General features: G+C 40.6%; 2 protein-coding genes across 3 annotated transcripts in view; both read left to right on the top strand.

Moving 5' to 3' along the window:
- The window catches only part of sdk2a (sidekick cell adhesion molecule 2a), a 469,329-nt gene extending 462,348 nt beyond the window's left edge, over positions 1–6,981 (top strand). For both annotated transcript variants that reach the window (XM_061884928.1, XM_061884927.1), the window contains exon 45: positions 2,087–6,981. In XM_061884928.1, coding sequence (XP_061740912.1) covers positions 2,087–2,509 — 423 coding nt within the window. In that variant the 3' untranslated portion in view covers positions 2,510–6,981. The remainder of the gene's footprint in view (positions 1–2,086) is intronic.
- Positions 6,982–18,451: 11,470 nt separating this feature from the next.
- LOC133541473 (cdc42 effector protein 4-like) overlaps positions 18,452–25,789 on the top strand; it is a 43,575-nt gene continuing 36,237 nt past the window's right edge. The window contains exon 1 of the mRNA XM_061884917.1: positions 18,452–18,740. The gene's annotated coding sequence lies outside the window, so the exon portion shown is untranslated. The remainder of the gene's footprint in view (positions 18,741–25,789) is intronic.

The following is a 25,789-nucleotide window of genomic DNA, read 5'->3' as shown; positions in this document are numbered from 1 at the left end:
GATAAAGTTGAGGAATGCTCATCAAACACTTATTTGGAACATCCCACAGGTGTGCAGGCTAATTGGGAACAGTTGGGTGCCATGATTGGGTATAAAAACAGCTTCCCAAAAAATGCTCAGTCTTTCACAAGAAAGGATGGGGCGAGGTACACCCCTTTGTCCACAACTGCGTGAGCAAATTGTAAAACAGTTTAAGAACAACGTTTCTCAAAGTAAAATTGCAAGAAATTTAGGGATTTCAACATCTGCGGTCCATAATATCATCAAAAGGTTCAGAGAATCTGGAGAAATCACACCACGTAAGCGGCATGGTCGGAAACCAACATTGAATGACCGTGACCTTCAATCCCTCAGAGGGCACTGTATCAAAAACTGACATCAATCTCGAAAGGATATCACCACATGGGCTCAGGAACACTTCAGAAAACCACTATCACTAAATACAGTTTGTCGCTACACCTGTAAGTACAAGTTAAAGCTCTACTATGCAAAGCGAAAGCCACTTATCAACAACACCCAGAAACGCCAACGGCTTCTCTGGGTCCGAGATCATCTAAGATGGACTGATGCAAAGTGGAAAAGTGTTCTGTGGTCTGACAAGTCCACATTCCAAATTGTTTTTGGAAATATTCGACATCGTGTCATCCGGACCAAAGAGGAAGCGAACCATCCAGACTGTTTTTGATGCAAAGTTCAAAAGCCAGCATCTGTGATGGTATGGGGGTGCATTAGTGCCCAAGGCATGGGTAACTTACACATCTGTGAAGGCACCATTAATGCTGAAAGTACATACAGGTTTTGGAACAACAAAGGCTGCCATCTAAGCGCCGTCTTTTTCATGGACGCCGCTGCTTATTTCAGCAAGACAATACCAAGCCACATTCAGCACGTGTTACAACAGCGTGGCTTTGTAAAAAGAAGAAAGGGACCCCGGACTGTTGAACAACTGAAGCTCTACGTATATTGAGTGTTGTTAAAAGTAAAGGTGATGTAACAGTGGTGAACATGCCCTTTCCCAACTACCTTGGCACGTGTTGCAGCCATGAAATTCTAAGTTAATTATTATTTGCAAAAATAAAAATGAAGTTTATGAGTTTGAACATCAAAAATCTTCTTTGTAGTGCAACGTATTGTGTTGAAATTTGGGGAAATGTTTATAAAACAAACATAAACCCAATAATAAAACTTCAAAAAAAGGGTCATTAGAATAATACCCAAAGCCTGCTACTATGAACATACCAATCCATTATTTATGAGTTCAAATGTGTTAAAATTTTCAGACATTGTGTTTTTAAAAACAATGGAAATTATGTTTCGAGTAAAGAACAACAGACTTCCAGCTTGTATTCTCAGGCTATTTCATTTAAGAGGAGAAAACTATAATTTACGGGGGATATCGAATTTTGAAATAAGTAAAGCGAGAACAAATATAAAATACAAATGTATTACAGTTTTAGGAGTTAAATGGTGGAAAAAGCTCAGTGATGAGCTGAACACATGCACTTCTTTGCTAGGGTTTAAGAAAACATTGAAAGGTGAAATAATTGAAAATTATGAAATATAGTAACAATTACTTTCATCCCATTGATATTTGATTTATTTATTTTTTTATGTTGATGTTCCAGGCAATCTAATTTTTTGTGTAGGTATAGGATAGGCAAATATAAGCTTTGGCTTCAGCCTATTCCTTTTTTGGTCATTCTTTTTCTTTTCTTTCGTGTGTAAATGTGCATTATTGTATACATGTAACATGTACTGTAAAACAGATCACACAAAATGGTTGATTGATTTGATTGATTATATGACCGAAATAAACTTTTTTCATTCAACTGAATATGGGTTGAGAAGGATTTGCAAATCATTGTATTTTGTTTATATTTACATCTAACACAATTTCCCAACTCATATGGAAACGGGGGAAACCTGTGATGTATCGATATATCGCCCAGCCCTAACTACATGTCTATTTTAGGTGGTGAATTGTACCTGTAGACATCATTATTAGATCTAGAACTATGAAGTAAGTGCCATTAGCGGGTGGAAAGTGTAACGTTCCTTATTGTCTGTCCTAAACACACGTCTGCAGGGCAGCGACAGCGAGTACGAGATGGACCAGAGCCGGCAGAAGACGCACTCCTTCGTGAGCCACTACATCAGCGACCCCACCTACTACAACTCGTGGCGGAGGCAGCCCAAGGGCGTCTCTCGGCCCCCGGCATACGGCTACTCTCAGCCCGAGCCCCTCGTGGAGCAGGAGTCCCGACCCCACCCGCCTCCCGTGCCCCCTCTGCCGCCCCTGGTCCCCCAGAGCGCCCCGTCCCCGCAGCCCCAGGTGCAGCCCCCGGGCCAGGGCACCCTTTTCAGGCCGAAAGGAAGCCGGACTCCCACCCCTTCCTTGATGTCCTCGGAACCCCCCAGCCAGCACGGCACTCTCTACCGGCCCCCCAGCAGCCTGGGCTGCTCCGCCAACCCTCCTCCGCCCACTGCGGGGTTCTCCTCTTTCGTTTGACGCACTGCTCTTCAAAACAAGAGCTTGGACACTGAGAACCAGTCTCGACATCACAGACATCTTTCCTCTCTGCAAAGTGTGCGTGTGTGTGTGTGGTTTATTAATGTGATGTTTATTTAATGACAATCATTTGGTGGAACATGATCATCAAAAGGAGACGGAAGGAAGAAGATACTGTACAATTGTTTGATATGAGAGCTTTAAAAGGACTCACACACACTTGAAAACCCATCGAGCACTTGGATTGACGAGAGCGGAGAACTACGAAAGGAAGAATGTTTGTAAAAAAAAAAAATAATTGGTGAGGAACCGGACTCTATTTTAAAAAAAGAGGCAGTGACAGTCACTGTGACCTCCTCCACTGCCTTTCTCCGTTGTCTTTACGATACCTACACATCTCATGTCCTCTACCAGCTATTTATATCGATCCACTTCAAGCTCACCGATGGCGCCGCTGCCGTCAAGAACTATACGGAGAAATTTTGTTGACATTGGAAAAAAAAAGCCTGTCTTTTTGCCGTTATCCACATCATCATCATCATCATCATCATCACAGATGCTGACGCAAAGGGCAGAAGCACAAGTCCCCTTCGGATCAGACAATGTTGCACCCTCACTGCTGACTTGTTGGGGAGTTTTGTAGGAAATGGTTCTAAAGGTTAGGACCTGTGGCATTGGCCTGGAACAAAATAGTTCATCAAAGCAGTGGACAAGCAAGTAAAAAAAACAACACATTTTGTTTTATCCAAAAATGTCAAGTGGAACCTCTGGAGCAGTGGTTCTCAACTGGTTTGCAGGAACCCCTTAATCCCAATTATAACTGGAACTGCAACTCTGGGTTCCTACGAGTCTGCGTGTAATCATGACGCATGCGGCCACGTCATTCCCATTGCCAAGACCCGCCATCGAAAATTTCAGGAAGATCGGAGCATGCAGAAGGAAGTTACCGTTGATATAATTTTCCACCACAAGGGGGCGAGCTTAGCGGCTATCACAGGGGTCACCAGGTAGCCCGTAAGGACCAGATGAGTCGCCCGCTGGCCTGTTCTAAAAATAGCTCAAATAGCAGCACTTACCAGTGAGCTGCCTCTATTTTTTTAATTTTTATTTATTTACTAGCAAACAAACGACTCACCACCGCAAATCATGGGTACTCATCGTTGACCTAAACAAGTCGTTCAAAATCCAGGCGGCGAACCACGAGTTGGGATTTACTGTTCCAATCTATTGAGTTGCAGAAGGAAGAATAGCTAGCAAATGAACAACTCATTGCCGAGTCATACCAAAGACTATAAAAATGGGACTCATTACCTCCCTGCTTGGCACTCAGCATCAAGAGTTAGAATTGGGGGTTAAATCAACAAAATGATTCCGCGAGCGTGGCCAGCGCTGCTGCTCACTGCTCCCCTCACCTCCCAGCGGGTGCTACAAGGGGATGGGTCAAATGCAGGGAGTAATTTCCCCACACCTAGTGTGTGTGCGACTATCAGTGGTACTTTAACAACTTTAAATGTGAATCGGGTCTCATCGTTCACTTAAAAGAGTCGTTAAAAAGACTCAACTCGTTTGCAAATGTGACCAAAAATCCTGCTCTTAATTAACAGAGACGCACGACTAAGAACGTCTGGCAAACGAATGAATCACCACGGCCGTTTAGTTCTCATCATTAACTTTAAAAAGTTGCTCAAAAGGTGAGTGGCGAACTTTGTACAATTTATTGAAATGCACAAAGAAGAACGAATCAGTACTGAAAAGAGCCATGGAAAAGTCTCGACCCGTTCTCAAAGACCCGCCACCACGCACTGAAAGCAAAGTCCGTATGACTGAGCAGTTGAGAACCTCTGCTCTAAAGTAAAATACTTGAATTCTTACAATTCTGAGTTCAAGCCAAATCTGAGAGTCACCCAAAGATGAATTAAATACGTGGACGACTTTAACTTGTTATTAAGGTGAATGTATTTTTTTGTTTTTGTGTCAATTGAGAATGTTATTGAACATTACATATGTCATGAAATCATGCTCTTTGATTACATATTTACCAATTTTTCAACAGTTTTTAAATCCTAACTGTGGTTAACTTATGTTTACACCCGTATGATCGTCCCCAAAAATTTTTACTTTGACTGCATTTCTATAATTGACAACGCAACAGTGAAAAATAATGATAATTCTTCATTTTTTTTATTTTATTTTTTATCAAATATTGTTTTTATTGAAACATGTAGCTAAATGTTCTGGACTCCTGTTTTTATACCGGTAATACTTGTTTTACTCTGCACGGTTGATTTACTGAAGGATGAAACAACAGCGCCTCTGTTGGTGACAGCTAAGTAGTGCAGTCTGTTTTACACGAATCAACAATTTTACACAATTAAATATAAAGCCCATCCCTAATTAAAACACTAACATTCCATTAGTTCACATGGAGACACATGTTTTTAAATACAAAAAAATTCAAACTGTTTTTTAATATAAGAGGTTCCACTTTTTTAATGTTATTTATCTACTAATTGCATAACCTATTTTATTTGTAGTACAAAATCCTACTAAATTCCGACAACACCTGATTATACAGCATCTCTGATAGACAAAGCCAAAAACCAGGTGAAGTTGACCCGTTGTGTAACTCAAATAAAAACAGAATGCAATGATTTGCAAATCCTTTTCAACTTATATTCAATCGAATAGACTGCAGAGACAAGATATTAAATGTTCGAACTGAGAAACGTAATTTTTTTTTGCAAATAATTATTAACTGAGAATTTAAGAGCAGCAACACATTGCAAAAAAGTTGGTACACAGGGGCATTTTTACCACTGTGTTACATGGCCTTTCCTTTTAACAACACTCAGTAAACGTTTGGGAACTGAGAAAACCAATTTTTGAAGCTTTTCAGGTGGAATTTTTGCCCTTTCTCGTTATGTTCTTTTAGGCTTCATAATGCACCACACATTTTCAATGGGAGACAGTCTAGTACCCGCACTCTTTTACTATGAAGCCAAGCTGTTGTAACATGAGGCTTGGCATTGTCTTGCTGAAATAAGCAGGGGCGTCCATGATAACGTTGCTTGAATGGCAACATATGTTGCTCCAAAACCTGTATGTACCTTTCAGCATTAATGGTACCTTCACAGATGTGTAAGTTACCCATGCCTTGGGCACTAATACACCCCCATACCATCACAAATGTTGAATTTTGAACTTTGCTCCCGGATTAATCCAGATAGTTATTTTTCTCTTCGTTCTGGAGGACACGACGTCCACAGTTTTCAAAAAAACAATTTGAAATGTGGACTCGTCAGACCACAGAACACTTTTCCACTTTGCATCAGTCCATCTTAGATGAGCTCGAGCCCAGCCAAGCCGGTGACGTTTCTGGGTGTTGTTGATAAGTGGCTTTCGCTTTGCATCGTAGAGTTTTAACTTGCACTTACAGGTGTAGCGACCAACTGTAGTTACTGACAGTGGTTTTATGAAGTGTTCCTGAGCCCATGTGGTGATATCCTTTACACACCGATGTGGCTTTTTGATGCAGTACCGCCTGAGGATTCGAAGGTCACAGACATGCAGTGATTTCTCCAGATTCTCTGAACCTTTTGATGATATTACCGACCGTAGATGGTTGAGAAATGTTGTTCTTAAACTCTTGGACAATTTGCTCACGCATTTGTCCACAAAGTGGTGACCCTCGCCCCATCCTTGTTGGTGAATGACCGAGCATTTCATGGAAGCTGCTTTTATACCCAATCACGGCACCCCCACCTGTTCCCAATCAGTGTTCGATGTTCCAAATAAGTAGTTGATGAGCATTCCTTACCTTTTCTCAGTCTTTTTTTTGCCACACGTGGCAGCTTTTTTGGAAACATGTTGCAGGCATCAAATTCCAAAATGAGCTAATATCTGCAAAAAATAGCAACGTATTCCAGTTTGAAGGTTAAGTATCTTGTCTTTGCAGTATATTCCATTTGAATATAGGTTGAAAAGGATTTGCAAATCTTTGTACTTTGTTTTTATTTAGCATTTACACAACGTGACAACTTCACCGGTTTGGGGGTTTGTAAACCCCAGTCTAAGTGTACAGTCTATGTTTTCTAAACCACACCATTTTGAAATATGTGGCTTCTAATTGCGGAAGGATCAGGAAAAAAAAAAAAAAAAGGTATAATAATCTACAAAGTTATCTGTCAAAACTCTTGGATGTGAACACCACTGTAAACACGCATCAAACATTGTAAATCTATTGATGAAATAAATTATTTTATTTTTCATGCCTCTCCTTAGTAGCTGCAAAGAACGATACGTTTCTGTCCAATGGGGGATGTTTGTGAGGAATGTGAGGAAGACTAATAAATGAGAATGGGAGTGCGATTTAGGAGGAGGGAGTGCAGGACGACTAATCGCCTTATTTCAGGCGGGAAAACATTGATCTGAAGCAAGGTTTTAAGGAGAAGTTCAATAAAGGGTGCAAGTGCTGCGCGACTTTTAATGTTGTCCTTGCCCAGAAAATGTTTTAATAGTGGAACTACTTTCTACTTGGGGAAAAAAAAAAAAAAGTAGGTTTAAAAAAGATACGGGGCATCAGGAAGTCCTGCACATAATACTGTCCCAGTGCTTGAGGCGGGTAATTGAAAGTAATCAAGTATTCACATATTCCTAAGCGTTGAGCTGCTGAGCCACGTCTCATTAACATCACAATGTTCTCTGCTGCCAGGAAGCTCCTTAACGAGCGGCCCACGCACTCCAGTGATGCAGCCGCAATAAACAAAAATACTTCAAATGTTTTTTTCTGTGCCAGACAGACATCAAATATTCTTCTATTTCTGATAGTCTTGCAGATTTTGGAGCTACTGTACTTGGGCTCGGAGGGCATTCAGTGGTCCACGTTGAAACATATTGTCGAGAAAGTTGATGGTAATGAATATTTTCTTGCCAAGCTTGTAAGTTATTGTTAACTTATGTATTATAGTAACTGTGTGTATAAGTGACAACAACTATTACTATTACTAGCAATATATACATAGATGTATATATATATATACATATATATGTGTATATACATTGCGGTCTCATAAACCGCGGGTCGGGCGGGTGACATGACGAAAAAATAGACTTTAATTAGATTCGGGCGGTTGAATCATCCAGAAGCTAGACGTTTGACAAGAACAAGAAAGTTTGATCACATTACGCCTGTACTGACTCACCTGCACTGGCTTCCTGTGCACTTAAGATGTGACTTTAAGGTTTTACTACTTACGTATAAAATACTACACGGTCTAGCTCCAGCCTATCTTGCCGATTGTATTGTACCATATGTCCCGGCAAGAAATCTGCGTTCAAAGGACTCCGGCTTGTTAGTGATTCCCAAAGCCCAAAAAAAGTCTGCGGGCTATAGAGCGTTTTCCGTTCGGGCTCCAGTACTCTGGAATGCCCTCCCGGTAACAGTTCGAGATGCTACCTCAGTAGAAGCATTTAAGTCTCACCTTAAAACTCATTTGTATACTCTAGCCTTTAAATAGACTCCCTTTTTAGACCAGTTGATCTGCCGCTTCTTTTCTTTTTCTTCTATGTCCCACTCTCCCTTGTGGAGGGGGTCCGGTCCGATCCGGTGGCCATGTACTGCTTGCCTGTGTATCGGCTGGGGACATCTCTGCGCTGCTGATCCGCCTCCGCTTGGGATGGTTTCCTGCTGGCTCCGCTGTGAACGGGACTCTCGCTGCTGTGTTGGATCCGCTTTGGACTGGACTCTCGCGACTGTGTTGGATCCATTATGGATTGAACTTTCACAGTATCATGTTAGACCCGCTCGACATCCATTGCTTTCCTCCTCTCTAAGGTTCTCATAGTCATTATTGTCACGGACGTCCCACTGGGTCATTATTGTCACCGATGTCCCACTGGGTGTGAGTTTTCCTTGCCCTTATGTGGGCCTACCGAGGATGTCGTAGTGGTTTGTGCAGCCCTTTGAGACACTAGTGATTTAGGGATATATAAGTAAACATTGATTGATTGATTGATTGATATTCTCTAGAATGACTATCGGCAGTCACCCATATAATAAGTATTAGGGCGTGCTATGAAGCCATTGTCTTTGTCGCCCACTACAACATGTACGATCTGCTTATCGGTCCAGCATCATGTTGTATGTGGCTTCCGCAGCAACACGCACACGACTGCAAGGCATACTGAGTGACACAGAGTACACTAATGGTTGTGATATAAACATTTTTAACACCCTTAGTAACATGCGCCACGCTGTGAAGCCACACCAAACAAGATTGACAAACACATATAGGGAGGACATCCTCCCAGTAACAACATAAACGCAACACAACAAATACCCAGAATCCTTTGTATCCATGATGTTCCTGACTATTCTATACACCCCGCTAGCAGCAAACCCACCCCCCACCCCGTGCGTCGGTAAGGTGGGCGGGGTTGGGGGCGTGGGGGTGTAAAATATATTCAGGATGTGTCACGGATTCAAAGGATTCTGGGTATTTGTTGTGTTGCGTTTATGTTGTGTTACTGTGAGGATGTTCTCCCAAAATGTGTTTGTCAATCTTGTTGGGTGTGGCTTCACAGCGTGGCGCATATTAGTAAGTGATAAAGTTGTTTATATCACAACCATCAGTGTACTCTGTGTCACCCAGTATGCCTTTCAATCTTGTACGTGTGATTGCGGAAGCTGCACACAACATGATGCCAGACTAACAGTCGGTGTGTACATGTTGTTAAAGGTGTCAAAGGCAATGGCTTCACAACACGCCCATATTCTTGTCATCAGGATGAACGCCGATTGGATAATCGCGAGAACTTTAGCGGCACCAATTGTCTTCATTACTCTGTGAAACGGGTTTAGACAGCTCTGTGAGTGGTAAAGGTGGCCAACCTCTAATGTATATCAGCGGGTGGATGCGTTTCTGATAAAATGTTGGTTCGGGTGGACGGCGGTAGGATGACGACTTTGGTGACGTGGTTGCGGATGATATAATTGCCTATCCGCGCATCTCTAATATATATATATATATATATACACATACATATATATAGTGGGGCAAAAAAGTATTTAGTCAGCCAGCGATTGTGCAAGTTCTCCCACTTAAAATGATGACAGAGGTCTGTAATTTTCATCATAGGTACACTTCAACTGTGAGAGACAGAATGTGAAAAAAAAAAAATCCAGGAATTCACATTGTAGGAATTTTAAAGAATTTATTTGTAAATTAGTGTGGAAAATAAGTATTTGGTCAACCATTCAAAGCTCTCACTGATGGAAGGAGGTTTTGGCTCAAAATCTCACGATACATGGCCCCATTCATTCTTTCCTTAACACGGATCAATCGTCCTGTCCCCTTAGCAGAAAAAACAGCCCCAAAGCATGATGTTTCCACCCCCATGCTTTACAGTAGGTGTGGTGTTCTTGGGATGCAACTCAGTATTCTTCTTCCTCCAAACACGACGCGTTGAGTTTATACCAAAACGTTCTATTTTGGTTTCATCTGAGCACATGACATTCTCCCATGTGCTCTCTGGCAAACTTCAGACGGACCTGGACATCCAGGGGGACACGTCTGGCACTGCAGGATTTGATTCCCTGTCGGCGTAGTGTGTTAATGATGGTAGCCTTTGTTACTTTGGTCCCAGCTCCCTGCAGGTCATTCATTAGGTCCCCCCCATGTGGTTCTGGGATTTTTGCTCACCGTTCTCACGATCATTTTGACCCCACGGGATGAGATCTTGCGTGGAGCCCCAGATCGAGGGAGATTATCAGTGGTCTTGTATGTCTTCCATTTTCTGATAATTGCTCCCACAATTGATTTTTTTCACACCAAGCTGCTTGCCTATTGCAGATGCACTCTTCCCAGTCTGTTACAATTATTTTCCTGGTGTCCTTCGACAGTTCTTTGGTCTTGGCCATAGTGGAGTTTGGAGTCTGACTGTTTTAGGCTTTGGACAGGTGTCTTTTATACAGATAACGAGTTTAAACAAGTGCCATTAATACAGGTAACGAATGGAGGACAGAAGAGCTTCTTAAAGAAGAAGTTACAGGTCTGTGAGAGCCAGAGATCTTCCTTGTTTGAAGTGACCAAATACTTATTTTCCACCATAATTTACAAATACATTCTTAAAAATTCCTACAATGTGAATTCCTGGATTTTTTTTTTCACATTCTGTCTCTCACAGTTGAAGTGTACCTATGATGAAAATTACAGACCTCTGTCATCATTTTAAGTAGGAGAACTTGCACAATTGGTGGCTGACTAAATACTTTTTTTGCCCCACTTTATATATATATATATATATATATATATATATATATATATATATATATATATATATATATATATATATATATATATACATATATATAGTCAAGGTTTCTGTGGTTTATCCATTATACCAGTGGTCCCCAACCACCGGGCCGTGGCCCGATTGGTACCGGGCCGCAGAAGAATTTTTTATAAATTTTTATTTTAAAAAAAATAAAAATAAATAAATATATATATATATATATATATATATATATATATATATATATATATATATATATATGTATATTATTTTTTGTTTTTTTATTAAATCAACATAAAAAACACAATATACACTTACAATTAGTGCACCAAGCATAAACACCTCCCTTTTCCATGACGAAAATGTCCCTTTTTCATGACAAAAGAAAAAAAATAAATAAAAAAGGATCCCCCCCGCCCACCCCCGGGCCGCATTGACCGGTCCGCGGATACAAAAAGGTTGGGTACCACTGCATTATACAGTAGAGCAGAATATACGTTAGGTAAGGATAAAACACAAGAGGCGATATCATCCCGACAAGCCTGTATCGCAAGTTTCCCTATATTTTATATAAGTACATGAAATCCTCTGACAGGCGGGAAAACCTACGAAACAGGCTTGTAGGGATCATACAGCCTCCTGACCTAACGTATGTATCTATATATATATATATATATATATATATATATATATAGATATATATAGTCCAAAAAGTTGAACCTAATTCTTACCCTATGTAATATAGTAACTGATATATATATATATATATATATATATATATATATATATATATATATATATATATATATATATATCTTATACAGTAGAGCGGAATATACGTTAGGTCAGGAAAAAAACACAAGAGGCTATATCATCCCTACAAGCCTGTTTCGCACCTTTCCATATATTGTATATAAGTGACCCACAGTTAATTCTTTGACGGCCAACGGCACATTCTAAAATTACTACTAAAAAAAAAAAAATACATATTAAAGTGGAATACAAGAGCATAGTGAAATGTAACAACAAAAAGCTGCTAGGCTGACTCCAATCACACAAAGCTGCAATGCTGGCATTTTTTTTTCTTTAAAACTGGCATTGCTCAAAACATAAGAATGAATCAAAAACAGTGTTGTTTTGAATCATCGACCCATTTCATGCTTAAATTACTTCACTTCAAAAATGCCACTTTATATGATCTATTTTGAGAAAAATATGGCATATCTTGTGTTTTTGCCATCGAAAAACAAAGTTATTTATGACAAAAAGAGCATAAAACAAATAAACAAACAAAAAAAAACATTAAAAATGATCAAAACTTAGAATCGACAGGTGGATCTGAAGTTGATGTAGAGATTTAAGCGTTGAAAGTAAAAAAATAATAATAAGAAGAAAATTAAAAATTATATATGACTTATTTTTAACAGTTTTATAAGGGGGGCCTTTTTGGATCCCTGAGAATTTTAGCCAGATTAAAAAAATAAAAATAGAAAAAAAATTCATAATTTAAAACATAATAAATAATAAAAATCAGTGTTGTTATGGATTATGGACCTACTGAAGTCTCCAAATACTTCACTTGAAAAAAATTCAGTTTTATAATATTCATTTTTAGGCAAATATTGCATATTTTGTGTGTTTGCCATCAACAAAACAAAGGTATATAAAATGAAGAAACCAAAAATGTTTTCTTAAAAATGATAAAACCTTATAATTGACGAATGGATATGAAGTTGATCTAGAAATTTAAGCGTTAAAAGAAAAACATAATACATATATATATATATATATATATATTTATAACTTAGTTTTAACCGTTTATAAGTGGGGCCCTTTTGGGTCCTTGAGAATTTTTGCCCGACTAAAAAAAACAAAACGGTCATTGTTTAAAACATAATAAATAATCAAAAGCAGTGTTGCTACTAATCATTGACTATTGAAGTCTCAAATTACTTCACTTCAAAAATTCCACTTTATAATATTTATTTTTAGGATAATATTGCATATTTGGACGGCGTGGCGCAGTGGGATAGTGGTTCAATCCCCACCTAGTACCAACCTCGTCACGTCCGTTGTGTCCTTGAGCAAGACACTTCACCCTTGCTCCTGATGGGTGCTGGTTAGCGCCTTGCATGGCAGCTCCCTCCATCAGTGTGTGTGTGAATGGGTAAATGTTGAAGTAGTGTCAAAGCGCTTTGAGTACCTTGAAGGTAGAAAAGCGCTATACAAGTACAATCCATTGATTATTTATTTATTTTATATTTCTGTGTCTGCCAACAAAAATACAAAAACAAAGTTATACATGACAAAAAGAGCATAAAATAAACAAACAAACAACAATATAAAAACGTATAATCGACGGAGGGATCTGAAGATGATCTAGAGATTTGAGTGTTAAAAGTAAAACATTTTAAATTATTCATAACTTATTTTTTAACAATTTTACAAGTGGGACCCTTTTGGACCCCTGAGAATTGTATCCAGATTAAAAAAAAAAAAAGGTCATTGTTCAAAACATAATAATTAATCAAAATCAGTGTTGTTATGAATTATTGACCTATTGAAGTCTCCAATTACTTCACATCAAATGTTCGACTTGAATAAAAAAAAATTGGGTGGGGAATGTTGCATATGGTGTCTTTTTGCCGTAAAATAAACAAACAAAATAAAACATTACTTTATATAGACGGATATGAATTTGATCTGGAAATGTTATCATAAACTTTTAGCTACTTCTCTTTGTTTATAATGTATATTTTCTGCTGGTTCTACTCTTTATTTTATGCTGCCCCTTTTTTTTCTGGGGCGGTATTAGCTCGGTTGGTAGAGTGGCCGTGCCAGCAACTTGAGGGTTGCAGGTTCGATTCCCGCTTCCGCCATCCTAGTCACTGCCGTTATGTCCTTGGGCAAGACACTTTACCCACCTGCTCCCAGTGCCACCCACACTGGTTTGAATGTAACTTAGATATTGGGTTTCACTATGTAAAGCGCTTTGAGTCACTAGAGAAAAAGCGCTATATAAATATAATTCACTTCACTTCACTTCTGCAGTTACATATACTGTAGTATTGTACATGGTAATTGGGAGTTCTTATATATTGTATATATTATATGAAAATATAAAACTATATCAGTGTATATTATATACTGTATATATAATATGTAAATATTACATATATGTTATATTTTATATTGCTACTATTATACATTTTTAGTCTACTTTATACCTGCATTATCCTTTCCATCCTTTGTAACATTGCTACTGTGTGGAACAATCTCCCTTGTGGATTAATACAGTTTGTCTAAGTCTAATTATTATAATAATAACAATATAAATGGCATGTGACTTATTTTTAAAATTTTTATGACTGAGACCCATCTGAGGTGCCCGGGACCAAATTTGACAGGAGCCTTAAGGGTTAAAAAAAAAAAAAAAAAAAAATCTATACAGTTTTTATTTTATTTTGAAAATAAAAACTATCAAAATGGCCCCGGCTTGCTAGGTTTTTTTCTGTGGCCGAAGTTTAGACACCTCTTGTATATAAAATAAAATATAGCATATTCCTGTGTAAATTAATAAAAAATAAATGCACTGTATATTATTGATTTGATCATTTTTTTAGATAAGAGAGAATATATCTATAATGTGACGCTTGAAGGTCACAATGTTATGTTTTATTTTGAAATCTTATTACCGTATTTCCTTGAATTGCCGTCAGGGCGCTAATTCATTTAAAACCTCTTCTCACTCCTGCGCTTACTAAAGGAATGCGGTAAAAGTAAGCATGCGCTAATTACTTTAAAACCTCTTCTCACTCCTGCGCTTACCAAAGGCATGCGGTAAAAGTAAGCATGCACTAATTACTTTAAAACCTCTTCTCACTCTGGCACTTACCAAAGGTATGCAGTAAAAATTGGAGTGTGATGTAAGCTTGGACATTAAATCCTACTGAATAGCTCTTAATCTTCTTCCCTTTATGCGATTTCAAATTACCGGTATTGAAATCAGCCTCCTCCATTTTGAAAATGATAACAGTGACATCACGAGTTTGACCTGGCAGTAATTCAAGGCAGGCGCATACTGTTTGTCCTGCGGCAATTCAAGGAAATACGGTATTTATTTTGTATGTTTTGTTCTTTTGATTGCTCGATACCGTATTTCCTTCCCCTGTCATCATTTTCAAAACGGAGGGGGCTGATTTAAATACCGGTAATTTGAAATCGCATAAAGGGAAGAAGATTAAGAGCTATTCAGTAGGATTTAAAGTACAAGCTTACATCACACTCAAATTTTTACGGCATGCCTTTTGGTAAGCGCAGGAGTGAGAAGAGGTTTTAAAATAATCAGCGTGTGCTTACTTTTACCGCATGCCTTTGGTAAGCGCAGGAGTGAGGAAGAGGTTTTAAAATAATTAGCGCATGCTTACTTTTACCGCATGCCTTTGGTAAGCGCAGGAGTGAGGAAGAGGTTTTAAAATAATTAGCGCATGCTTACTTTTACCGCATGCCTTTGGTAAGCGCAGGAGTGAGGAAGAGGTTTTAAATTAATTAGCGCATGCTTACTTTTACCGCATGCCTTTGGTAAGCCCAGAAGTGAGAAGAGGCGTGGCGCAGTGGGAGAGTGGCCGTGCGCAACACGAGCGTCCCAGGTTCAATTCCCACCTAGTACCAACCTCGTCACGTCCGTTGTGTCCTGAGCAAGACACTTCACCCTTGCTCCTGATGGGTGCTGGTTGGCGCCTTGCATGGCAGCTCCCTCCATCAGTGTGTGAATGTGTGTGTGAATGGGTAAATGTGGAAGTAGTGTCAAAGCGCTTTGAGTACCTTGAAGGTAGAAAAGCGCTATACAAGTACAACCCATTTATCATTTAAGAGGTTTTAAAATAATTAGCGCGTGCTTACTTTTACCGCATACCTTTGGTAAGCGCCGGAGTGAGAAGAGGTTTTAAAATAATTAGCGCATGCTTACTTTTACCGCATGCCTTTGGTAAGCGCAGCAGTGAGAAGAGGTTTTAAAATAATTAGCGCATGCTTACTTTTACCGCATGCCTTTGGTAAGCGCCGGAGTGAGAAGAGGTTTTAAAATAATTAGCGCATGCTTACTTTTACCGCATGCCTTTGGTAAGCGCCGGAGTGAGAAGAGGTTTTAAAATAATTAGCGCATGCTTACTTTTACCGCATGCCTTTGGTAAGCGCAGGAGTGAGGAAGAGGTTTTAAAATAATCAGCGCATGCTTACTTTTACCGCATGCCTTTGGTAAGCGCCGGAGTGAGAAGAGGTTTTAAATTAATTAGCGCGTGCTTACTTTTACCGCATGCCTGTGGTAAGCGCAGGAGTGAGGAAGAGGTTTTAAATTAATTAGCGCGTGCTTACTTTTACCGCATGCCTTTGGTAAGCGCCGGAGTGAGAAGAAGTTTTAAAATAATTAGCGCATGCTTACTTTTACCACATGCCTTTGGTAAGCGCAGGAGTGAGAAGAGGTTTTAAAATAATTAGCGCATGCTTACTTTTACCGCATGCCTTTGGTAAGCGCCGGAGTGAGGAAGAGGTTTTAAAATAATTAGCGCGTGCTTACTTTTACCGCATGCCTTTGGTAAGCGCCGGAGTGAGGAAGAGGTTTTAAAATATTTAGCGCATGCTTACTTTTACCGCATGCCTTTGGTAAGCGCAGGAGTGAGAAGAGGTTTTAAAATAATTAGCGCATGCTTACTTTTACCGCATGCCTTTGGTAAGCGCAGGAGTGAGAAGAGGTTTTAAATTAATTAGCGCATGCTTACTTTTACCGCATGCCTGTGGTAAGCGCAGGAGTGAGGAAGAGGTTTTAAATTAATTAGCGCGTGCTTACTTTTACCGCATGCCTTTGGTAAGCGCCGGAGTGAGAAGAAGTTTTAAAATAATCAGCGCATGCTTACTTTTACCGCATGCCTTTGGTAAGCGCAGGAGTGAGGAAGAGGTTTTAAATTAATTAGCGCATGCTTACTTTTACCGCATGCCTTTGGTAAGCGCAGGAGTGAGAAGAGGTTTTAAAATAATCAGCGTGTGCTTACTTTTACCGCATGCCTTTGGTAAGCGCAGGAGTGAGGAAGAGGTTTTAAAATAATTAGCGCATGCTTACTTTTACCGCATGCCTTTGGTAAGCGCAGGAGTGAGGAAGAGGTTTTAAAATAATTAGCGCATGCTTACTTTTACCGCATGCCTTTGGTAAGCGCAGGAGTGAGAAGAGGTTTTAAAATAATTAGCGCATGCTTACTTTTACCGCATGCCTTTGGTAAGCCCAGAAGTGAGAAGAGGTTTTAAAATAATTAGCGCGTGCTTACTTTTACCGCATACCTTTGGTAAGCGCCGGAGTGAGAAGAGGTTTTAAAATAATTAGCGCATGCTTACTTTTACCGCATGCCTTTGGTAAGCGCCGGACTGAGAAGAGGTTTTAAAATAATTAGCGCATGCTTACTTTTACCGCATGCCTTTGGTAAGCGCCGGGGTGAGAAGAGGTTTTAAAATAATTAGCGCATGCTTACTTTTACCGCATGCCTTTGGTAAGCGCAGGAGTGAGGAAGAGGTTTTAAAATAATCAGCGCATGCTTACTTTTACCGCATGCCTTTGGTAAGCGCCGGAGTGAGAAGAGGTTTTAAAATAATTAGCGCGTGCTTACTTTTACCGCATGCTTTTGGTAAGCGCAGGAGTGAGAAGAGGTTTTAAAATAATTAGCGCATGCTTACTTTTACCGCATGCCTTTGGTAAGCGCAGGAGTGAGAAGAGGTTTTAAAATAGTCAGCACATGCTTACTTTTACCGCATGCCTTTGGTAAGCGCAGGAGTGAGGAAGAGGTTTTAAAATAATTAGCGCATGCTTACTTTTACCGCATGCCTTTGGTAAGCGCCGGAGTGATAAGAGGTTTTAAAATAATTAGCGCATGCTTACTTTTACCGCATGCCTTTGATAAGCCCAGAAGTGAGAAGAGGTTTTAAAATAATTAGCGCGTGCTTACTTTTACCGCATGCCTTTGGTAAGCGCAGGAGTGAGGAAGAGGTTTTAAATTAATTAGCGCATGCTTACTTTTACCGCATGCCTTTGATAAGCGCCGGAGTGAGGAAGGGGTTTTAAAATAATTAGCGCATGCTTACTTTTACCGCATGCCTTTGGTAAGCGCAGGAGTGAGGAAGAGGTTTTAAAATAATCAGCGCATGCTTACTTTTACCGCATGCCTTTGGTAAGCGCCGGAGTGAGAAGAGGTTTTAAAATAATCAGCGCATGCTTACTTTTACCGCATGCCTTTGGTAAGCGCAAGAGTGAGGAAGAGGTTTTAAATTAATTAGCACCCCGGCGGCAATTCAAGGAAATACGGTATTTTTTTTTCTTTTTGTATGTATAATGTTGTTGGACCCTAAGAAGAACAGCTGCAGCTAATCTAGAGCTTAATGAGCTAAAGAGCTCGAGAAAACACCTAGAAATATGCATAAATACTACACAACATACTTAAACGTCGCTATTTTAAAACTCACATGACTGCTACATGATTATCCGTCTTGGTTTTTAAACATTAATGTCACTTCCGGTGTTACATTAATGTTTTTTTTTTTTAAACATGAATTTAACTTCCGGTGTTGCTCCTGTTCCTTTAAGACGCTCCGTGCGCGAGAGGAGGGCGTGTCCATGTGAGCTCGCCCCTGCAGTAGGTATACATAACCGTACGCACACACACGCACTTTCGCGCCTGCCTTAATATTGAGTCGTGCTGTGTGTGTTTTTTTTTTTTTTAAGCGGGATATACATTGAAATATCTTCCGAAAGAAACCCACTTTATTTTGTTTTTTTGGCTGGCGTTGTGAGCGTGGGATGCGTGGACCTCCTCAGCCCCCTCCTCCTTTGTCAATCTGCTGGGGGGCCTCAACGTGGACCGGCTTTTTTTTTTTTTAATTTGTTTGAATGACAAGCAAGGTAAGCTTGCCCACTTTAAACAGTTCATTGTTTAAAAAGCCTATTACGTGTTATGACGTCATGTTTCGGTGCCCCCGGGGGGGCCCACGGTGTGCATGGCAGCTGATGCTTTTGTGTGGGAGCTACTTATTGTTCCCCTGCTGTCTGCTTAATGCTTGTCATGGCACATCAATACGTGCCGTTGCAATCAGCTAATGCGTGATGGAGGCCATTGTCCATCTTTTAGTTTAAGCAATATTCAATAAATGCTATTAACGTTCACGCTCCTAAAAACGCATTTTTTTTTTAAATAAGTACAAGTTCCCCTTAATACACATGCTCATATCGAAACAAAACAAAAATGATAATTTGACATCAGTTCAATAACATGTTGATTTACTGTATATAATGATAGTAGTTTTGATTGTTTTGGTAAGCATTTTCAATATTACGTTTTGCCCTGTTAATAAGCTAGCTAGCTATATATATTTTTTTAAATGTATGTACCATTATGCTCACATTAGACATACTGAGAAAAATCTACTCCCAAATGGGCTGGACTGGTAAAATCACGGCGCGATAACTTAAAAATAAAGACAACTTCAGGTTGTTTTGTTTAAAAATAGAACAAGCACATTCTGATATTGTACAAATAAAAATGTTGGGCCCTGTGATGAGGTGGCGACTTGTCCAGGGTGTACCCCGCATTCCGCCCGAATGCAGCTGAGATAGGCTCCAGCACCCCTTTGCGATCCCAAAAAGGACAAGCGGTAGAAATGGATGAATAGATAGACACACTGAGAAAAATCCACTCCCAAATGGGCTGGACTGGTAAAATCACGGCGCGATAACTTAAAAATAAACACAACTTCATTAATTGTACAAATCAAAATTTTGGGCCCTTTGATGAGGTGGCGACTTGTCCAGGATGTACCCCGCCTTCGCCCGAATGCAGCTGAGAGAGCGACCCCAAAAGGGACAAGTGGTAGAAAATGGATGGAGGACTGGATAGACACACTGAGAAAAATCCACTCCCAAGTGGGCCGGACTGGTAAAATCACGGCGCGATAACTTAAAAATAAAGACAACTTCAGGTTGTTTTGTTTAAAAATAGAACAAGCACATTCTGATATTGTACAAATAAAAATGTTGGGCCCTGTGATGAGGTGGCGACTTGTCCAAAGTGTACACCGCCTTCCGCCCGAATGCAGCTGAGAGAGGCTCCAGCGACTCCAAAAGGGACAAGTGGTAGAAAATGGATGGATGGATGGATGGATAGACACATTGAGGGAAATCTACTCCCAACTGGGCCGGACTGGTAAAATCACGGCGCGATAACTTGAAAATAAAGACAACTTTAGGTTGTTTTGTTTAAAAATAGAACAAGCGCATTCTGAAATTGTACAAATAAAAATGTTGGGCCCTGTGATGAGGTGGCGACTTGTCCAGGGTGTACACCGCATTCTGCCCGAATGCAGCTGAGAGAGGCTCCAGCGACCCCAAAAGGGACAAGTGGTAGAAAATGGATGGATAGACACACTGAGGAAAATCTACTCCCAAGTGGGCCGGACTGGTAAAATCATGCCGCCATAACTTAAATATAAAGACAACTTCAGTTTTTTTTGTTTAAAAATAGAACAAGCGCATTCTGAAATTGTACAAATAAAAATGTTGGGCCCTGTGATGAGGTGGCGACTTGTCCAAAGTGTTCGCCGCCTTCCGCCCAAATGCAGCTGAGAGAGGCTCCAGCGACTCCAAAAGGGACAAGTGGTAGAAAATGGATGGATGGATGGATAGACACATTGAGGGAAATCTATTCCCAAATGGGCTGGACTGGTAAAATCACGGCGCGATAACTTAAAAATAAACACAACTTCATTAATTGTACAAATCAAAATGTTGGGCCCTTTGATGAGGTGGCGACTTGTCCAGGATGTACCCCGCCTTCGCCCGAATGCAGCTGAGAGAGCGACCCCAAAAGGGACAAGTGGTAGAAAATGGATGGATGGATGGATGGACACACAGAGGAAAATCGACTCCCAAGTGGGCCGGTAAAATCATGGCGCGATAACTTAAAAATAAAGACAACTTCATTTGTTTTGTTTAAAAATAGAACAAGCGCATTTTGAAATTGTACAAATAAAAATGTTGGGCCCTGTGATGAGGTGGCGACTTGTCCAGGGTGTACCCCGCCTTCCGCCCGAATGCAGCTGAAAGAGGCTCCAGTGACCCCAAAAGGGACAAGTGTTAGAAATGGATGGATGGATAAAAAGACACATTGAGGAAAATCTACCCCCAAGTGGGCCAGACTGGTAAAATCACGGCGCGATAACTTAAAAATAAAGACAACTTTAGGTTGTTTTGTTTAAAAATAGAACAAGCGCATTCTGAAATTGTACAAATAAAAATGTTGGGCCCTGTGATGAGGTGGCGACTTGTCCAGGGTGTACACCGCATTCTGCCCGAATGCAGCTGAGAGAGGCTCCAGCGACCCCAAAAGGGACAAGTGGTAGAAAATGGATGGATAGACACACTGAGGAAAATCTACTCCCAAGTGGGCCGGACTGGTAAAATCATGCCGCCATAACTTAAATATAAAGACAACTTCAGTTTTTTTTGTTTAAAAATAGAACAAGCGCATTCTGAAATTGTACAAATAAAAATGTTGGGCCCTGTGATGAGGTGGCGACTTGTCCAAAGTGTACACCGCCTTCCGCCCGAATGCAGCTGAGAGAGGCTCCAGCGACTCCAAAAGGGACAAGTGGTAGAAAATGGATGGATGGATGGATGGATAGACACATTGAGGGAAGTCTACTCCCAAATGGGCTGGACTGGTAAAATAAAATAACTTAAAAATAAACACAACTTCATTAATTGTACAAATCAAAATGTTGGGCCCTTTGATGAGGTGGCGACTTGGCCAGGATGTACCCCGCCTTCGCCCGAATGCAGCTGAGAGAGCGACCCAAAAAGGGACAAGTGGTAGAAAATGGATGGATGGATGGACACACTGAGGAAAATCTACTCCCAAGCGGGCTGGACTGGTAAAATCATGCCGCCATAACTTAATCAATCAATCAATGTTTATTTATATAGCCCCAAATCACAAATGTCTCAAAGGACTGCACAAATCATTACGACTACAACATCCTCGGAAGAACCCACAAAAGGACAAGGAAAACTCACACCCAGTGGGCAGGGAGAATTCACATCCAGTGGGACGCCAGTGACAATGCTGACTATGAGAAACCTTGGAGAGGACCTCAGATGTGGGCAACCCCCCCCCTCTAGGGGACCGAAAGCAATGGATGTCGAGCGGGTCTAACATGATACTGTGAAAGTTCAATCCATAGTGGCTCCAACACAGCCGCGAGAGTTCAGTTCAAGCGGATCCAAGACAGAAATAAAGACAACTTCAGTTTTTTTGTTTAAAAATAGAACAAGCGCATTCTGAAATTGTACAAATAAAAATGTTGGGCCCTGTGATGAGGTGGCGACTTGTCCAGAGTGTACACCGCCTTCCTCCCGAATGCAGCTGAAAGAGGCTCCAGCGACCCCAAAATGGACAAGTGGTAGAAAATGATAAATAGCTATCTAATTTGACTAGCTAGCGTAGTAGCTAATAGCTAAATAAATATTTAATTTATATCGTTGGCTAATACCTAAATAAATATATATTTATCTAGTTAGCTCATGATGCTAAAGCTAAATGACGTAATTGCCTAATATCGATTATATACAAGTTGTACTATCTACTATTACTTCATTAGTCAGTTACCTCATTTTAGCATCAGGAGCTACCTCGATAAATAGATTCTGGTAGCACATGCTCCCTTTATTTCTAAAACAAATATTTATTATTTAAATTGATCGCAAGTTGGCAACTGCTCTGTTTGGTTTGTCCTAGAATAGCACGCTTCATCAGTTCATGCTCATAGATTAGTCTTGGACTTGGATAGGTCAGATATGACCAGATGTGCCCTGAGGGTACAATGAAGCTGGATGAATGACAACGTCCATATACGTCGTTCGTCATTTAGCTTTAGCAGCAACAAGCTAATTGTTGATGGAATGTGGAGTGATGTGTTTACTGACCAGTGAGTATTAGCTGATGTACTTCCACAGCTTCACCTTTTCACACGGAGACAATGTTATCAGTGGTCATCGTGTGAGGCCTTCTTTGTTTTGGCAGCTTCTCTAGTGTCACCTTTGACCTTTCTTGTCCAAACTAGGCAGGGGGGGTGCTGTGATTGATGTCGATGATGAGCTGGGCTCAAGCTTAGCCCGTTTATTTTACAAAACCCAAAACCAGTGAAGTCGGCACGTTGTGTAATTCGTAAATAAAAACAATTTGCAAATCCTTTTCAACTTATATTCAAGTGAATAGACTGCAAAGACAAGATATGTAATGTTCGAACTGAGAATTTTTTTTTTGTGCAAATAATCATTAACTTAGAATTTAATGGCAGTAACACATTGCTGAAATAAGCAGGGGCGTCCATGATAACGTTGCTTAGATGGCAACATATGTTACTCCAAAACCTGTATGAATGGTGCCTTCACGGATGTGTAAGTTACCCATGCATTGGGGTTCAAATCCAGGCTCGGGATCTTTCTGTGTGGAGTTTGCATGTTCTCCCCGTGAATGCGTGGGTTCCCTCCGGGTACTCTGGCTTCCTCCCACTTCCAAAGACAACACTAAATTGGCCCTAGTGTGTGAATGTGAGTGTGAATGTTGTCTGTCTATCTGTGTTGGCCCTGCGATGAGGCGGCGACTTGTCCAGGGTGTACCCCGCCTTCCGCCCGATTGTAGCTGAGATAGGCGCCAGTACCCCCCGCGACCCCGAAAGGGAATAAGCGGTAGAAAATGGATGGATGGATGGGCACTAACACACCCCCATACCATCAGAGATGCTGGCTTTTTAACTTTGCCCCGATAACAATCCGGATGTTTTTTTTTTTCCTCTTTGTTCCGGAGGACACGACGTCCACAGTTTCCAAAAATAATCTGAAATGGGGACCCGTCAGACCACGGAACAGTTTTCCAATTTGCATCAGTCCATCTTCGATGAGCTCCGGCCTTTTCTGGGTGTTGTTGATAAATGGCTTTGGCTTTGCATAGTAGAGTTTTAACTCGCACGTACAGATGTAGCGAGCAACTGTAGTTACTGACAGTGGTTTTCTGAAGTGTTCCTGAGCCCACGTGGTGATATCCTTTACACACTGGTATGGTTTTTTTGATGCAGTTTGATCTGAGGGATCTAAAGTCCGTAATATCATCGCGTACGTGCAGCGATTTCTCCAGACTCTCTGAGCCTTTTGATGATATTACAGACCTTATATGGTGAAATCCCTAATTTTCTTTGCAATAGCTCGTTGAGAAAATGTTGTTCTTTAAACTGTTGGACAATTTGCTCACTCATTCGTTAACGAAGTTTGTGAATGACTGAGCATTTCATGGAAGCTGCTTTTATACCCAACGATGGCACCCACCCGTTCCCAATTAGCCTGTTGACCTGTGGGATGTTCCAAATAAGTGTTTGAAGAGCATTCCTCAACGTTCTCAGTCTTTTTTGCCACTTGTCCTAGCTTTTTTGAAACATGTTGCAGGCATGCAATTACAAATGAGCTAATAGTTGCAAAAAATAACAGTGTTTTCCAGTTTGTACGTTAAGTATCTTGTCTTTGCAGTCTATTTAATTGAATATCAGTTGAAAAGGATTTGCAAATCTTTGTATTCTGTTTTTATTCACCATTTACACTACGTGCCAATTTCACTGGTTTTGGGGTTTGTACTTTTATGGAGGGGTTACCAGCAAACTAGTCAGGAGGGATTTTACTCCACCTCAACACGTGTTTTAACGCCTGAAGGTGAAAGTTTGACTCTTCTTCTTTGTTGCCATCTCTGCATGGTCACAGCTAACAATTTGCAGAAAGAACTGTAAGAAAAAAAAAAAAGCCTCTCGGGATGTTATTTGTGGCGTCCGTGTATGAACATGTTTGTGCGCTCCTTACAGGGCTTGTGTGTGTGTGTGTGTCCGTCCAGGCCCTTCACATTCCAGGAAATACCAACATAAACTGTTAGTTGTTATCCATGAATGCCTCCGAGGATGTGAAACTGCTGCCAACTCGCTCTCGAAAGCCATGAAATGTCTTCGGATGAAACGATTGTGTTCACATTCTGTCATGGTGACTACAGACCGAGACTATGACAAAGACTGGGTTCCGGGAGCAAAGTCGTTTCAAATGACACCGTTCTTATGCACTTTTAGTTCAAAACAAACTTTTTGTCAATTATTTCCACATATTCAGCATTTATGTCCCTACAAACAAAACGGAAATAACTATCGTTTTTATAACAGCTTTTTGGAGCCTGAGAGCGCTAACATCCAAGTAGAAGTGTAGCATTTTCATGTTGGTGTTAAAGGCCTACTGAAATGAGATTTTCTTATACAAACGGGGATAGCAGGTCCATTCTATGTGTCATACTTGATCATTTCGCGATATTGCCATATTTTTGCTGAAAGGATTTAGTAGAGAACATCCACGATAAAGTTTGCAACTTTTGGTGGCTAATAGAAAAGCCCTGCCTGTACCGTAAGTAGCAGACGATGACGTCACCGGTGTGACAGCTCCTCACATTCTCACATTGTTTATAATGTGAGCCTCCAGCATCAAGAGCTATTCGGACCGAGAAAGCGACAATTTCCCCATTAATTTGAGCGAGGGTGAAAGATTCGTGGATAGTGAAGGACTAGAAAAGAAAAAAAAAGTAAAAAAAAAAAAACGATTGCATTGGGAGCGATTCAGATGTTTTTAGACACATTTACTAGGATAATTCTTGGAAATCCCCTTATCTTTCTATTGTGTTGCTAGTGTTTTAGTGAGTTAAATAGTACCTGATAGTCGGAGGGGTGTGTTGACGCCAGTCTCTGAGGGAAGTCACGGCAGCTGCATGGACGGCGCAAGCTCCGCTGATCGGTTGGGGACATCTCTACGCTGCTGATCCTTCCTCCGCTTGGGATGGTTTCCTGTGGACGGGACTCTCGCTGCTGTCTTGGATCCGCTTT

This window comes from Nerophis ophidion, linkage group LG23 (assembly GCF_033978795.1).
Source record: "Nerophis ophidion isolate RoL-2023_Sa linkage group LG23, RoL_Noph_v1.0, whole genome shotgun sequence".
In the NCBI taxonomy this organism is placed as follows: Eukaryota; Metazoa; Chordata; class Actinopteri; order Syngnathiformes; family Syngnathidae; genus Nerophis; species Nerophis ophidion.
The sequence above is the reverse complement of the archived record's forward strand: the minus strand, read 5'-3'. Positions and strand labels throughout refer to the sequence as shown.